The sequence below is a fragment of the Hemibagrus wyckioides genome, linkage group LG15 (assembly GCF_019097595.1).
Source record: "Hemibagrus wyckioides isolate EC202008001 linkage group LG15, SWU_Hwy_1.0, whole genome shotgun sequence".
Lineage (NCBI taxonomy): Eukaryota > Metazoa > Chordata > Actinopteri > Siluriformes > Bagridae > Hemibagrus > Hemibagrus wyckioides.
In genome coordinates this window covers 2,755,944-2,770,229 of record NC_080724.1, presented here as the reverse complement: position 1 = coordinate 2,770,229, position 14,286 = coordinate 2,755,944, and the positions used below count along the sequence as shown (strand labels likewise).

The 14,286-nt window shown below is 39.7% G+C and overlaps 1 protein-coding gene across 1 annotated transcript in view; it reads left to right on the top strand.

The window, feature by feature from the left end:
- The window catches only part of ntsr1 (neurotensin receptor 1 (high affinity)), a 34,309-nt gene extending 20,318 nt beyond the window's left edge, over positions 1 to 13,991 (top strand). Inside the window, exons 3-4 of the mRNA XM_058409064.1 lie at positions 7,124 to 7,208; positions 11,778 to 13,991. Of these exons, the coding sequence (XP_058265047.1) occupies positions 7,124 to 7,208; positions 11,778 to 12,027 (335 nt within the window). The 3' untranslated portion in view covers positions 12,028 to 13,991. The remainder of the gene's footprint in view (positions 1 to 7,123; positions 7,209 to 11,777) is intronic.
- Positions 13,992 to 14,286: the final 295 nt, after the last annotated feature.

The window sequence follows — 14,286 nt, the reverse complement described above, 5'->3', positions numbered from 1 at the left end:
AGATCACACTGCCACACAGATTTCCCAGCTTTGCCATCTAGCAGATGCACTGATCCACTGCACTGTAAATCTGAAAGGCAGTGACAGCTTGTAATTACGAGCAATCCATAGAGAAGACTTGCCTTTTTGCAGGCTTCTGGAGATGTTTTTATCCTTCACCATCTATTCAATCTTTCCCTAAATCGAATTCAGCCTGTATAAAAGCCCTGCAAAAGCCACCAAAGGCCTGGGTAAGCCAAACGGTCTCTGGAGAAGTAGAGCTAAACTGCTTCCAATGTAGGCACTTACATACAAGCCATTATTATCGCCACACATACATTACAGCACAGTGGAATTCTATTCTTCGCATATCCCAGATGAGGAAGTTGGGGTCAGAGCACAGGATACAGCACCCCTGGAGCAGAGAGGGTTAAGGGCCTTGCTCAGTTGCCCAACAGTGGAGCTTGGCAGTGCTTAGGCTTAAACCCCAACCTTCTGATCAACAACCCAGAGCTTTAATCACTTGAGCCACCACTGCCCCATTATACTATGAAAAGATCTCTACATCTGTGGAAAAAGATATAGTGAAGCTTGGTGTACACATGTATAAAGGAAAGAAACAGTTTTAAGTTATAAAAATCCTTCATAGTATGCATCATTATGCTTCTGTTTCAAAACCCATAAAGGCTAGGCACTCATTACACTCATTACTGAACTATATTGATTCATCAGTGATATTTACACTGAGCCCCACATAGCATAGTTGGACTGGTATAAGACCCACTAGATTCTATCTCACCATATGATCACCATAAACACGTATTAGAGAATACGGCGCAACTCACAATATTTTTTTCTTTTTTATTATTTTGGTGCTTTTACGTCCAGTAAGGCATCTCGCCACTTCTGTGTCCCATAACGTTCCCCTGCCACTCATACTGCACACGCGTTGTGGAAACTAATGGTGCCATCATCAGCTAAAACACATTTATGAGTATGAGTTCACATTAACAGGAATCGTGGCAGAGTTTCAGTGCTTAACCAAACTCACACCACCTCCTGCAAGAAGGTCCCAAGTTTGGTTCTGTGTTGTGCTTCCAGGTCCACATGATGGCTTTCACATAGATTAATTTTTCATGCAAACAATGCACTGTTTCAGCCTAAACTAACAGTGTGAAAGCCCCTTAATTATATATTTTTCTAACCGTTATATGCTGTGTCCAAAGACGTATCCAGCCCTGAGATGGTTACATAGCTTATACACTGTATTGCCAAAAGTTTTGGGACACCCCACCAAATCACTGAATTCAGGTGTTGTTTTTCAGGGGTAGGGCTTGGCCCTTTAGTTCCAGTGAAAGGAACTCTTAATGCTTCAGCTTCATACCAAGACATTTTGGACAAGTTCATTGCCTCCAATTTTGTGAGAACAGTTTGGGGATGATCCCTTCCTGTTCCAACATGACTGCACACCAGTGCCCAAAGCAAGGTCCATAAAGAGCGAGTTTGGTGTGGAGGAACTTGACTGGCCTGCACAGAGTCCTGACCTCAACCCCATAGAACACCATTGGGATGAATAAGAGTGGAGACTGCGAGCCAGACCTTCAGTGCCTAACCTCACAAATGGACTTCTAGAGGAACGGTCAAAAATTCCCATAAACACACTCCTAAACCTTGTGGAAAGCCTTCCCAGAAGAGTTGAAGCTGTTATAGCTGCAAAGGGCGGGACAACTCCATATTACATTCATGTGCATGTAAAGACACATGTCCCAAAACGTTTGGCAATATAGAGTAGATGTTCCAGCACAGAGTGGGATGGATCAAGTACACCAGTAAAGCGAGAGAGAGAGAGTGAGAGAGAGAGAGAGAGAGAGAGAGAGAGAGAGAGGGAGAGAGAGAGAGAGCAGGCCGTCTTAAATCCCTTTTTCATGCTAATATAGTTTCTACAAAGAACCACTATTCTAATCCATTTAGTTTAAATATTCTTGTTCTTTTTACCAGAGAGCTAATTTAAGTGCTTTATAAATTATTCATGTTATTTTTTATCTGTTTAACTTACTGAACTTACAGAATTAATGTGATTCAGAAGAACACAAATGGACAAGACCCATTTAAAAGGTTATAACACTCAACTACACTGTAATCGTTCCTTAAATATTGACACTAACCACACAACATGAAGACACTGAGCTCATCAGTTTGACATTAGTGACGATGTAGACACAGCGACTACTGAGAATTAGAACATCTTTATTTTGCATAATCCCCTGAGAATGTACAAATATTTCATTATTTAATAGTTGGGTCAGAGGTTGTTCCAGAAACCAACATGGAGCAGTTCATTAACTTTCACCAGTCTGATCTCTATGACTTGTTCATTTCCATTCAATTGCTTATTTTACTTTTTCAGTTTGGTCATGACATTTTTACAACCCAGGCAGAACATTATTTCTAAACCTTTGCATTCTCCAAATGCATAGAAAATAGTGAAAATTGGATAGAAATCCAGCTTTATGGTTAACACAATTGATGGATAACTGAGTGTTACACACCTACTGAGATACAGCAGTATAACACGCGGAGCGTTCATTCGGAGTTCATTAGATCCATTTAGATTTCTTTCATGATATATGATGACTGCATGCTAAAACAAAGCAAATTCAGCAAAGCATCAAGAATAGAATTAAACACAATCTTTTTCTTTTTTTTTGCTCTAAATTGGTCATATTAGGGATTTTCACACTTCAAATGCTTAACCCTGGGTCATTATAAAACCTCTAAACGGAATCCTGGGTTTTTTACATTTCACACTGTTCATCACCTGGTTGTAAACAATCCTGCATATGTACAAATGGACGTTTCACATGATCACATGAATATTATAAAATTCTAAAAATATCCTGTATCCTTATTAAATACATCCATCCATCTTCTATACCCACTTTATTCCTAATTAGGGTCACAGGGATCTGCTGGAGACTGTCCTAGCACACATTGGGAGAAAGGCAGGGGAACACCCTGGACAGGTTGCCAGACCATCCCAGGGCCACACATACAGACAGACAACCACACACACACTCACACATCGTCAATTTAGAATTACCAATCATCCTAATGTACATGTTTTTGGGGTGGGGGAGGAAGCCAGAGTAATCCCACACAGACACAGGGAGAACATGCAAACTCCACACAGAAAGGCCCCTGCCTGTTCGAACCCAGGATCTTCTTGCTGTGAGGCAACAGTGCTAACCACTAAGCCACCATGCTGCCCCCTTATTGAATCCCTTATTTAAAAAATAGCAAGAACATAGCCTAATGCAGCCATGCAGAAGAACCCAGTGATCAGGTAAGAAAGGTATTAACTGTGAGGAATTAATGTACATTACTCATTTTTATGATGGATTCCAAGGGCACAGAATTTGCAAAATGTTCATGTGTAAAAGAGGAAAATGTAGGCACATTTTTTTAGTTTAGCAAGATATTGTTTACCAAATGGAGAAAGGAGATGAGCTAGACTATCTTTGGTCTATAGTCAAACACTCTGTCTTAAGAAAGGCACTCGATAAGAAATGGGGTGGAAAAAGTCTTTATGTGTCTGGAAATGTAGTACCTGTTGAAAAAATAAGCAGAAATAAAAGGTTACAGTGAGTGTTTGACTTGATCTGAATGAGAAAACACAGAGATGAGAATGAATTGCATTTTGCAAGGCTGCTTCCTGGTGTTTAGTGCTGCGCTGGTCAGTCAGCATATCTATGGATAACAAACTAGCCTCTCTGAATAAATCTGCTCTTAATAGGACAGATATTACGGTCTTTCTGGTTGTTGTTGTTTTGGTGGTGTTTTGTTTTTTGCATGCATTATTTTCTAAGCTATTTGTCTTATAAAATGCCTAGAGACAGTGTGTACACTATAGAGTGAGATAGATGAGGATGGATAGATGGGATTATAATCAGTTCCAGCAAAGGCTTGGATTTATTTTGGCATTTGCACTGTGCCTTTTTTTATTATTCTCTGAGTTATTTGGTTGAGCGAACGAGTACTAATGGGAAATGTTTTAAAAGAGAGAGAAAGTGCAATGAGCTTAGAGTTTAGCCGCAGTAGTAGTATGGGCTATAAATCTCTAATACGCAAATGCATTTAGTATTATAGATAAAATTGCCCTTAATTCAATCGCATATTGCTTTTTTGAGTCTCTCATTAGAATAAAATAAATTGCTCTATCTATCCATGTACAGATAGATGGTTGTACAGATGGATGGATGGGTGTTGAATGTGTATAGTATAAATATGAACTATAAATCAGTGTGAAACAAAGGTTTTGTATGAGATGTTTAATCAACATGTACAGTATGATACACTGTATATTAGTATGTATATGTAATCTAATGTGTAAAGTGAAAATAATGTGTCAGTAGACAATGTCACACCATAGCCATAGCTATTGATCCGGATATGTGACATGTTATGCATCTAAATTAAGCAATCAGGCTAGGGGAAGGTCTCAATAACGAAAGGGGACGGACGCCACAGATCGAACCTGGATCCCCGCCATAAGCTCGATCGCCCGCATTAGCAGATCAGACCCAAACACACGGATTCAAAGCGTGCACTGCTTTTATGACTTACATTAAACGTAACAGAAACCAACCATAACTATGACATGGAAACTTAGATAACATCAACAAAACATGCTATAAAAACCTGGATAACACGGCGTCCAGCTTAACGGCACAAAACATTACACTGTCAAAGTCAACAGATTTAAACATAATGACTGACCAAGATAGCAGGGCAACCACATATAGAGCAGCACGTCAAGAGAAATCAAGGGACAGGTGAGAAGGTTGGAAAACACATTAGGAAAGGGCGTGGCACCACTTACATGGGACAAGCAGTGATGCATAAATAAACCACTTGTCAGGACCCCCTGGTGGTCTGGCAAGGAACTGTCCCAGTAACTCATGATTCCTTAAACTCTTTTAACGGAGAAGTTCACTTCCAGAACAAAAATCTACAAATAATTTCCTCACCCCCTTGTCATCCAAGATGTTCATGTCTTTCTTTTTTCAGTCGTATAGAAATGATGTTTTTTGAGGAAAATTTTTCTCCATATACTCTCTTCTTAAATTTGTGTAAATTTCAAATTTTTACCAATGTAGTAGCTAATACATTTCAACTTCCATAATGTGGCTGATGTAAATACGTTAGATTCATTAATTCATTCATTCGACTTTTAAGCTTATGTCAAAGTACACATACAGAAAAATAGACATTTGAACTCTAGCAGAAAAACAGTGAAAATGGAGAATAAACAAACCTGGCAGATTGTTTTGAACACAGGACTGAGCTCATGAAAGTCTTGGGTGTGTGCCCATAGAAAAACAGCTAAATCATATCACTCAGAAAGACCTTTTATTTGGGGTAAAGTGACTGATGTGCCTAACTTTTGTCAGCAGAGCCTCTGTTTCACTGAATAATCCATGACTATTCATGAAAATGTAAGACCTATTGACACCAGGCTCAGGTGACACCAGGTTTCCCCTGGACTCCTACTGATGTTTCAGCTGTTTGCACCTATACATTCACATTCCTCATGCAAAAACAGGGTACACTGAGGCCAGGTTTTGTTGAGAGAAACAAAAAATAAAGCATGGTTTCTGAAATTTTTCATTGAAATGCAATTCTTTTAGAACATTCCCTAAAAGGCATATTCACAACCACATTCCAGTCATTCACAGACACCGTGCATTGTGCTATGTTGTTTTTCTGGGGTACGATTATATTTTTTTTACATTTTGTCTGCTTAGCAAAAGTTGCCACTGTTTATGACTGAAATAAAGCCGTTCATATCGTGCTATTTTTTTGAGTGATCTAAGTATATGATGACTGAAATACAGCTGCTCACATCGGCCCACGCTTTCACTTTTACAGTATTTAGCGTTCATTTAGCGAGTATATATTTGTGCTATGTTGTTTTTCTGTGATACTATTATTGATTTTACATTTCGTCTGCTTAGCAAAACAACATAGCACAAATATATACTCGCTAAATAAACGCTGCCTTTTGCAAAGTGAAAGCGCACGCCGATGTGAGCAGCTTTATTTCAGTCATAAATTCACAACCACATTCCAGACATTCACGGTCAAATAATTATTCGATGCTGGACACAAACAGCAAAAAAAGCATGATGATTACTGTTATTTGAAATTGGACACACCTTTTTATTCTATTGGACACGAGCATGCATCAGCACGTCACTCCCCCAACACAGCAACAACACAGCAATTAGCATTTACTTCCATCTGAATAGAGTCATTTACATAAATCTTGCATGTGAATGGAGCACTAAGTGCAGGGGCGGGGCTCCGGCCAGTGTGGAGATATACCTTTGATTGACATACCTTTGTTTTTTTATTTTTAACATTAATTTAATAACAAACATTTATTTGGCAATAAACTTTTTGGAAAGACAACCGTCTACCGTTTGTGTACATATTTTTTTCTGGGTTGCTACAACATAATTTCATTTACAAAAACACTTTCAAAGAGAAAAAAAGTCGACCCCTAAGGGTTAAAACTGAAGAAAGAAAGACATGAACATCTTGGATGACAAAGGGGTAAATTATTTGTAGATTTTTCTTCCGGAAGTGAACTTCTCCTTTAATGCAATATTGTATTCATCCTGTAGGTCAGAAACATCCTGTCTCACCCATCCGCAACCAAAAAAAGACGTCGGTCCAAAATTTACTGACATCTATACAGTAGTAAAAGTCCCTTATGCCTGCAGCACAAAAGCAATGAGATTTGCATTTACATTTAGATTATTCAGCAGATGATGCACATTAACTGGCGAAGCAGCATGTTGCCTCTCTTTGTTTTTGGAGTATTTAAAATAACAAACTGGACGTCATTAGTATGGTCTGCATTAGCCTGTTGAAGCAAAAAGTATTTGCTTTGCATAAAACATCCTCCATAAAAAAAAAGCATGGGACGATGTGCCAATGAGCTATGGGCAGATGGGAGCAGTGCTATAAAATCAATTTACCATTCCTGATGATTTTGCCAGCAATAAGTTTCACATGTACCAGCAAAGTTCTATACTAAATAATAAATAACTGTGTTTAATTGTTCATTTTTCTTTTTTAGGAGCTGTAGTTGTTGCTTTTGTGGTCTGCTGGCTGCCCTATCATGCCCGTCGACTGATGTACTGTTACGTGACTGATTGGACTGAGTGAGTATTTTAAGGATCTGCGCTGAACATTCGGTTTGAAACTCATAAACATCCTGAAGGACTGCCGAGTTATTACCTGCTGACTGAATCAGCAGAGAAAACCATAACTACTGTATGCAATCGAGTATACTGAGCAGATATGAGCGTGTTTATTTTTAAAGCCCGGGCAGGATGTTGTTCCTAACAGTCTAAGCAGCGCGGAACGGAATCTTTATGACTTGGGGTGAAGCCAGAAAGTGCCCAGAGGCATCTTCAAAGCAAATGTAATCAGCAGGCCCTAACCAAGAAAAAAGTCTTTTCTGAAGCAAGGATGTTATTTACTTTCATAGTCACACAGATACAGTGTTTTGCTCTCAACATCAAACATGCACTAAGCCATATTCAACACCATTACAGGCCCTACACAATACAGGAAGCTCATCTATCACTCCAGAAGATGACAGCCTCAGAGCCGTGAATCATCTGCTTTCTGACATTCAGGCGGTGTGGGCTCGGAATGAATTGAATGGTAGCTAACAGATGTTTGGCAGATTTCCTAACAGTATTTAGAATATAAATCTCTGAATTCTCTTCACTTCTCTTCCCATCCACTTCCCTGGAGATTTCCACTCACAACAGCTTGGGCATGTGAGCACTCTATACATCACGTCACCTCCCGCCAACCGCATACTAATGTGGATCATTTAGTGGATCCGAGGAAGGTTACCGGTTTTGATCAATGCCGGCACCTACTTGGATTTATTTTGACATTTGCAGTGAGCCGTTTTTTATTATCCTCCGATTTATTAGGCTGAGTGAGCTGTTTCTGATGACGGAGGTACAGATGTTTTAAGAGATATAGAAAGCATAATGAGCTTCATTTGAGATCAGCTATGAATCTCGAATGCCTAAAATGTCTTTAATAAGGAACAGAAATGCTTTAAAGTGCAAGCTTTTAATGCTCAATATGAGAAGGTCAGATAAGATATTTGGGAGCATCATTGTTCTTTAATCTCATTTGGCTTTTTATATTTTTTTAAAATGGTCACTGTTTGGAATAGAATAAATTGGAGTCTGACTGTTTCATTCATCAAACTGAAAACAGCAGAGATACCATTTGGTAGATCATTTGGGCAGAACTCTGCTGTGAAATACAAGACACTAGAGAGTAGAGACAGACTAGTGCCTGAATGCAAGTTCAGCTAATTAGAAAAATTAAGAACAGACCATAGTAGACCATATGTAACAGAACATACACCGATCAGATATAACATTATGAGCACTGTGAGGTGAAGTGAATAAGACTGATGATCTCCTCATCATGGCACCTGTTAGTGGGTGGGATATATTAGGCAGCAAGTCAACATTTTGTCCTTGATGTTGATGTGTTAGAAGCAGGAAAAATGGACACGCATAAGGATTTGAGCGAGTTTGACAAGGGCCAAATTGTCTGCAGTGGTCAGTATCTATCAAAAGCAGTCCAAGGAAGGAACAGAGGTGAACCAGTTACAGGGTCATGGACAGCCGAGGCTCATTCATGTATGTGGGGAGTGAAGGCTGCCCCGTGTGATCCGATCCAACAGACGAGCTACTGTTGCTCAGATTGCTGAAGAAGTTAATGCTGGTTCTGATAGAAAGGGGTCAGAATACACAGTGCATCACAGTTTGTTGTGTATGGGGCTGCATAGCTTCAGACCAGTCAGGGTGCCCATGCTGACCCCTGTGCACTGCCAAAATGCACCAACAATGGGCACGTAAGCATCAGAACTGGACCACAGAGTAATGGAGGATGGTGGCCTGGTCTGATGAATCACGTGGATGGCCGGGTGCGTGTGCGTCTCTTACCTGGGGAACACATGGCACCAGGATGCACTGTGGGAAGAAGGCAAGCCGGCGGAGGCAGTGTCATGCTTTGGGCAATGTTCTGCTGGGAAACCTTGGATCCTGCCATCCATGTGGATGTTACTGTGACGCGTACCACCTACCTAAGCATTGTTTCATGGAAACGGTATTCTCTGATGGCTGTGGCTTCTTTCAGCAGGATAATGTGCCGTGCCACAAAGCAAAAATGGTTCAAGAATGGTGTGATGAGCACAACAATGAGTTTGAGGTGTTGACTTGGCCCCCAAATTCCAGATCTCAATCCAATCCAGCATCTGTGGGATGTGCTGGACAAACAAGTCCAATCCATGGAGGCCCCACCTCACAACTTACAGGGCTTAAAGGATCTGCTGCACACCTACCATGCCTCGATGGGTCAGGGCTGTTTTGGCAGCAAAATGAGAGGACCAACACAATATTAGGCAGGTGGTCATAATATTATGGCTGATCAGTGTATATTCGTCTGTTTGTGGTAGCATGCACAGCTATTGATAAATGGTTCTTGTTTATTTCCTGAAGATTATTTCTTTGTCCAAGTGCTGAGGACACTAAGGACACTGAAAAAGCTACTTGCACTCAAGTTAATGAAATAAAACATAAATGAAATTAAAACCTGCCTGTAGACTGAGGGAATAATTAGGCTAAACACATTTTTCTTCTGTATTAATGTAAACTTTAAAATGTTGAGATGAGGAGAAGTTGTGTCCAAGTGACTATCCATTGCCCATTATCTTCCATTGTCCTGGACACTTTGGTAGTGAACATTGTTTTAACCTGTCTACTCAAATCAGTGAATTAATACTGAATATAAATAGTGAAAATAGTGAGATAAACATTGATGTAGTATGGCTAGGTGTGGAAGCAAGCAAGAGACTGAACAAATTCAGCTTTCAATTGAACTGAATTTTACTAGTAAATCTGAACAAATGCCTGAATATTTAAATCAGAATTTGTGAAAACTGAAGGAATCTTAATATAGACTTTGTATATTATATTTCATTGAATGAATTTATACATTCATTATTAAGGTTTTAGTGGCTTTTAATAGTCAGATATTTTTTGTTTCCATCAATAATCAAAAGTGAAGGTGAACTGTTACAATTCTCCATCTGTCTCTCTCTCTCTCTCTGTGGGCAGTTTTCTGAGAGACAGACACAGAGGGAGGGAGAGAGAGAGAGAGAGATAGAAACAAAGCGAGAGACAGAGAGAAACAAAGAGAGACAGAGAGAGAGAGCTCACTTCACATAAAGGCAGCCTTGGATTGAGAAGATGGATCATAAAAGAGATGAAGTCTTTTGAAGATATTTCCGAGGTTAAATAAGAAGACACGTGCAAAAGAAAAGAACCTGGAGCATCAACTGCACTTCAAAAATCCAGGAAAAGAAAGACTTCCGGACTTGTTGATTACACAGTCATTTTATCAGTCATTCAATCTCAATACAGCAAATCGTTGGACTTGAGATTACTCATATGTTACCCATAATGAAAACCTTTCTAAACAGTGTAGGAGTGAATGGTTTATATGTGCACTGGGTCCTCGACTGAATCTCACCATGGCCCAAGGACTAGAATTATTTTACCAGAAACACATTGTGTTTGTCCTGTCTTGTAGCTGTATGCAGTCTTTTCTTTATATCTGGAGTTTTACTGCAATACATGGTGTTCTAAAATGTTAGAAATTGTGTTCTTGGACAACTATGACAAATGTTTTAGGTTCACCACTGAAACCTGTAATAGAATGGACAAAGACACAAAAAAAAAAAGTATGTGAAGCTTTTGGAATTTCATGTTTTTTTGTCATAAAACTTGCCCTGATCTTCATCCCCCCTTCATCTTGAACCATGCAGCAATAACCTCAACCTGGCACTTCCTGTAGCTGTAGATCAGACCTGGTCCACAGGTTCAGGTCCTCCCATCTTCAGGAGGAATTTTAGCCCATTCTTTCTAGCAGAACTCTTTTAGCTCTGTCATATTCTTCTGACGTCTCATGTGTATGGCTCTCTTCAAGGCATTCCGTAGCTCTATTGGGCTCTGTTGTGGCCATGCTCTGGTGCTGCAGGTCTTTGTCCTTTTGCACCACCCAACATCTACAGAGTTCCAGTCTCCTGCCTTAGGCACAGTGTTTTACACACCATAGACTCATGAACACAGATGTTAGCCAGTTTCAATGATGCCTTCAAATCTTTGGCTGTCACTCAGGATTGTTTGTTTCGTTGTGCTCTTGGGGTCAATTTGACTGGGTGCCCACTTCATGGTAGAGTAGCCAAAGTGTCTCCATTTGTAAATCGTTTGCCTAACTATAGACTGGTGAACTTCTAAAGTCGTTGAAATCACTTTGTAACCCTTTCCAGAAAGCTCTTTTTGGCGAGGCACGGCTCACATAAGCGTATTCTTCTTCTGCGGAGCGAACTCAAAAAGTTTGAGTGGTTTTTATCAGTCAAAGTAGCTCTAGTCGACACCAATTAGCTTTTTTGGGGTCAAGGATTCCCATACTTTTTCCACTAGCACTATGAGGTTTTCATGGATGTTCTCCATAAAGACATGAAAGGTCAGAATTTTTTTGTGTGTTATTATTTAGGCACATTATATTTGTCAATACTCTCCACTTAGATGAAGATCACATAACATTTTATGACAAATGTATACAGAAAACACACTTTTTTTCCTGCCACCATATTAATAATGTCTCTTCTATCCTTTGTGTCTTAGCACCCTCTATGATTTCTACCACTATTTCTACATGGTCACCAACGTCCTGTTCTACGTCAGCTCTGCAATCAACCCTGTCCTGTACAACCTGGTCTCGACCAACTACCGCCAGATCTTCTTCTCCACGCTGCACAATTTCTGCCTGCCGTGTCGACGGAAGAAGCAAACACGCATGCTCACCAGGCACTCGATCAGCATCTGCAGTAACCACACTTTCTCTACCAATGTCATCAAAGAGACTGTCTACTGATCAACAGCAACAGACCGTCACGAATTGAGGTCACTTCCTATAGGTTTGATTCTCAACATGTGAGCCTCAGCGGCTAGAAGAAAGAGCCGAGATTGTTGGCTAGCAGCATTGTTGCAGAACTAAGCATACAAACCTGATAAAGATGAATACGTGAGTTTTCTGCTAAACTAAAAAAAACAAAATCGTGCAAATACTGTATATACTGTGCACTGTACAGTATAGTGTGTAACTGTAAAATATCTGTACAGTTTGAATGCAAAATCCACTTCGATGTCTGAATTCTAAGACAGTGTACAGATAAGAAAGGTAGAGAGGATCATTTGGTGCTGTATGTTTAAAATGTTTATATTTATTTTTTTTCCTCCCATATCATATTTTCTGAAAGATTTATGTATGATCTATATTGAAGTTTGAAAAAGAGAACTGAAATTTGCACTGACCCCTGTGTGGAGCGTGGAGTCACTGTGAGAAAATAAAAAAATGACCTGTTAGGAATCCCCCCCCCCCCCCCCCGATTAGCAAAGCACACTTAAAGAAGACTTAAAAATTCCTTTTTTTATCAGAATGCAGCAGTGCGGTTTAGACTGAGAGCAAAGAGAAATCCTCCAGTTCTAGTGACTTTACTGCAGCCGTATTTCAGCTGACTCAATTCCAGGCAATTGTGCGTGGCTAAAGCCACTGCTGCTTTGTGACAGCCAAAAAAACAAAAAACAAAAGGACAATAAAGATATTCTTCAGCGGTTCAGTGAATACTTAAAGTCCCTGAGGTAAGTGGCAGGTAGTTTAATGTGGACATCAAATTTTGACCACCTTTATTGAATCTGTCCTGTGCACAGGGAATGCTGCAGAGAGCAGAGGAAAACAACACGAAGACTCGGCTGCAGCATAATTATCAAACATTCATTGTCTATACCCTCTTTATTCCTAATTAGGGTCACGGGGGTCTGCTGGAGCCTTTCCCAGCACACATTAGGCAAAAGGCAGGGGTACACCCTGGACAGGTCACCAGTCCATCACAGGGCCACACATATAGACCGACAACCACACACACTCACTAACAGGCAATTTAGAATTACCAATCAACCTAATGTACATGTTTTTGGACTGTGGGAGGAAACCGGAAGAAATCCACACAGGCATTAATCATGCAAGAACATGCAAACTCCACACAGAAAGGCCCTAATCATTAAACATATTAAACAAAAATAATATGGATTTTTTCCAGTAATGGACAAAAGAGATCTGTGTGGTAAAGAAGGGAGCTATTATTAAAAAGTCGACACATGGGCTATGGCGGGTGTGTTTTATGTTAGAGGAAGTGTGTTGAAGGAACGAGGCAAGCTGAGAGACGCGATACGGACGAGATACAAAGCACGAGCTAAGAGATTGACACTGTGAGAGAGCTGATATTGTTCCCTAAAAAGATTGTTTCTTGCTCATATTGACAGACTGCTAGATTAGAGGAAAAAACGAAGGAATAGTATCAGCAGGATATGAGAGCATGGTTCATAAATGTGTGTGCATGTGTGTCTTGTGAAAGTGTGTCACTTTGTCAAAGTGTGAACAAATCAAAATAATGTTTATGAAAGTGAGTTCATTCAATGAAAGATGATGCAGCGTTTTTTTTAACCAATGACATCGTTGGCTAGTCGTATTTGTACCGTAAGAATTGTATTTCCTTTACAAATCTGTGCTTTTGTTTATATGTTGTTGTTGTTTTTTCTTTTTCACACTGAGATAATTGCAGTGCAATCACGTGTTGCTAACCAGCGTGCTGTAAACTACTAGAAATGAATGTTGTGAAGTTTCATGTGTGAAATTCATTAGCAAAACCAAAACCAAGCAGATAGATCCATTTGCATAAACTATGTTTTAGGATAATGTTCAGAGGGCTATGTGACACTCAATATGTCCTCAGTGACCTCAGACCAAACATGCATAACAAGCTGTTAATAAAGGATTGTTCCTCTAGGCAACTGGTGTCAAAGACTGCTTCAGTTTCTGAACAAATACATGAACCGAATATAGATTTTCTGTTTTCATTTCCTGCACTGCATCAGATCATGACAACTGACTCTGTGGCTCAGTGTACTACTGGGAAGAAAAATAATATATATATCCAGATTTTATCCACTGTATTATATTAAACCTATTGAATTGAAATATGTTCAAGACCATTTAGATGACGTTCAGTTATTCTGCTACAGCGCACACAGTGGCTGCCTTTCTAGAGTCAAATAATTAGTGCTTTCCCTTGTG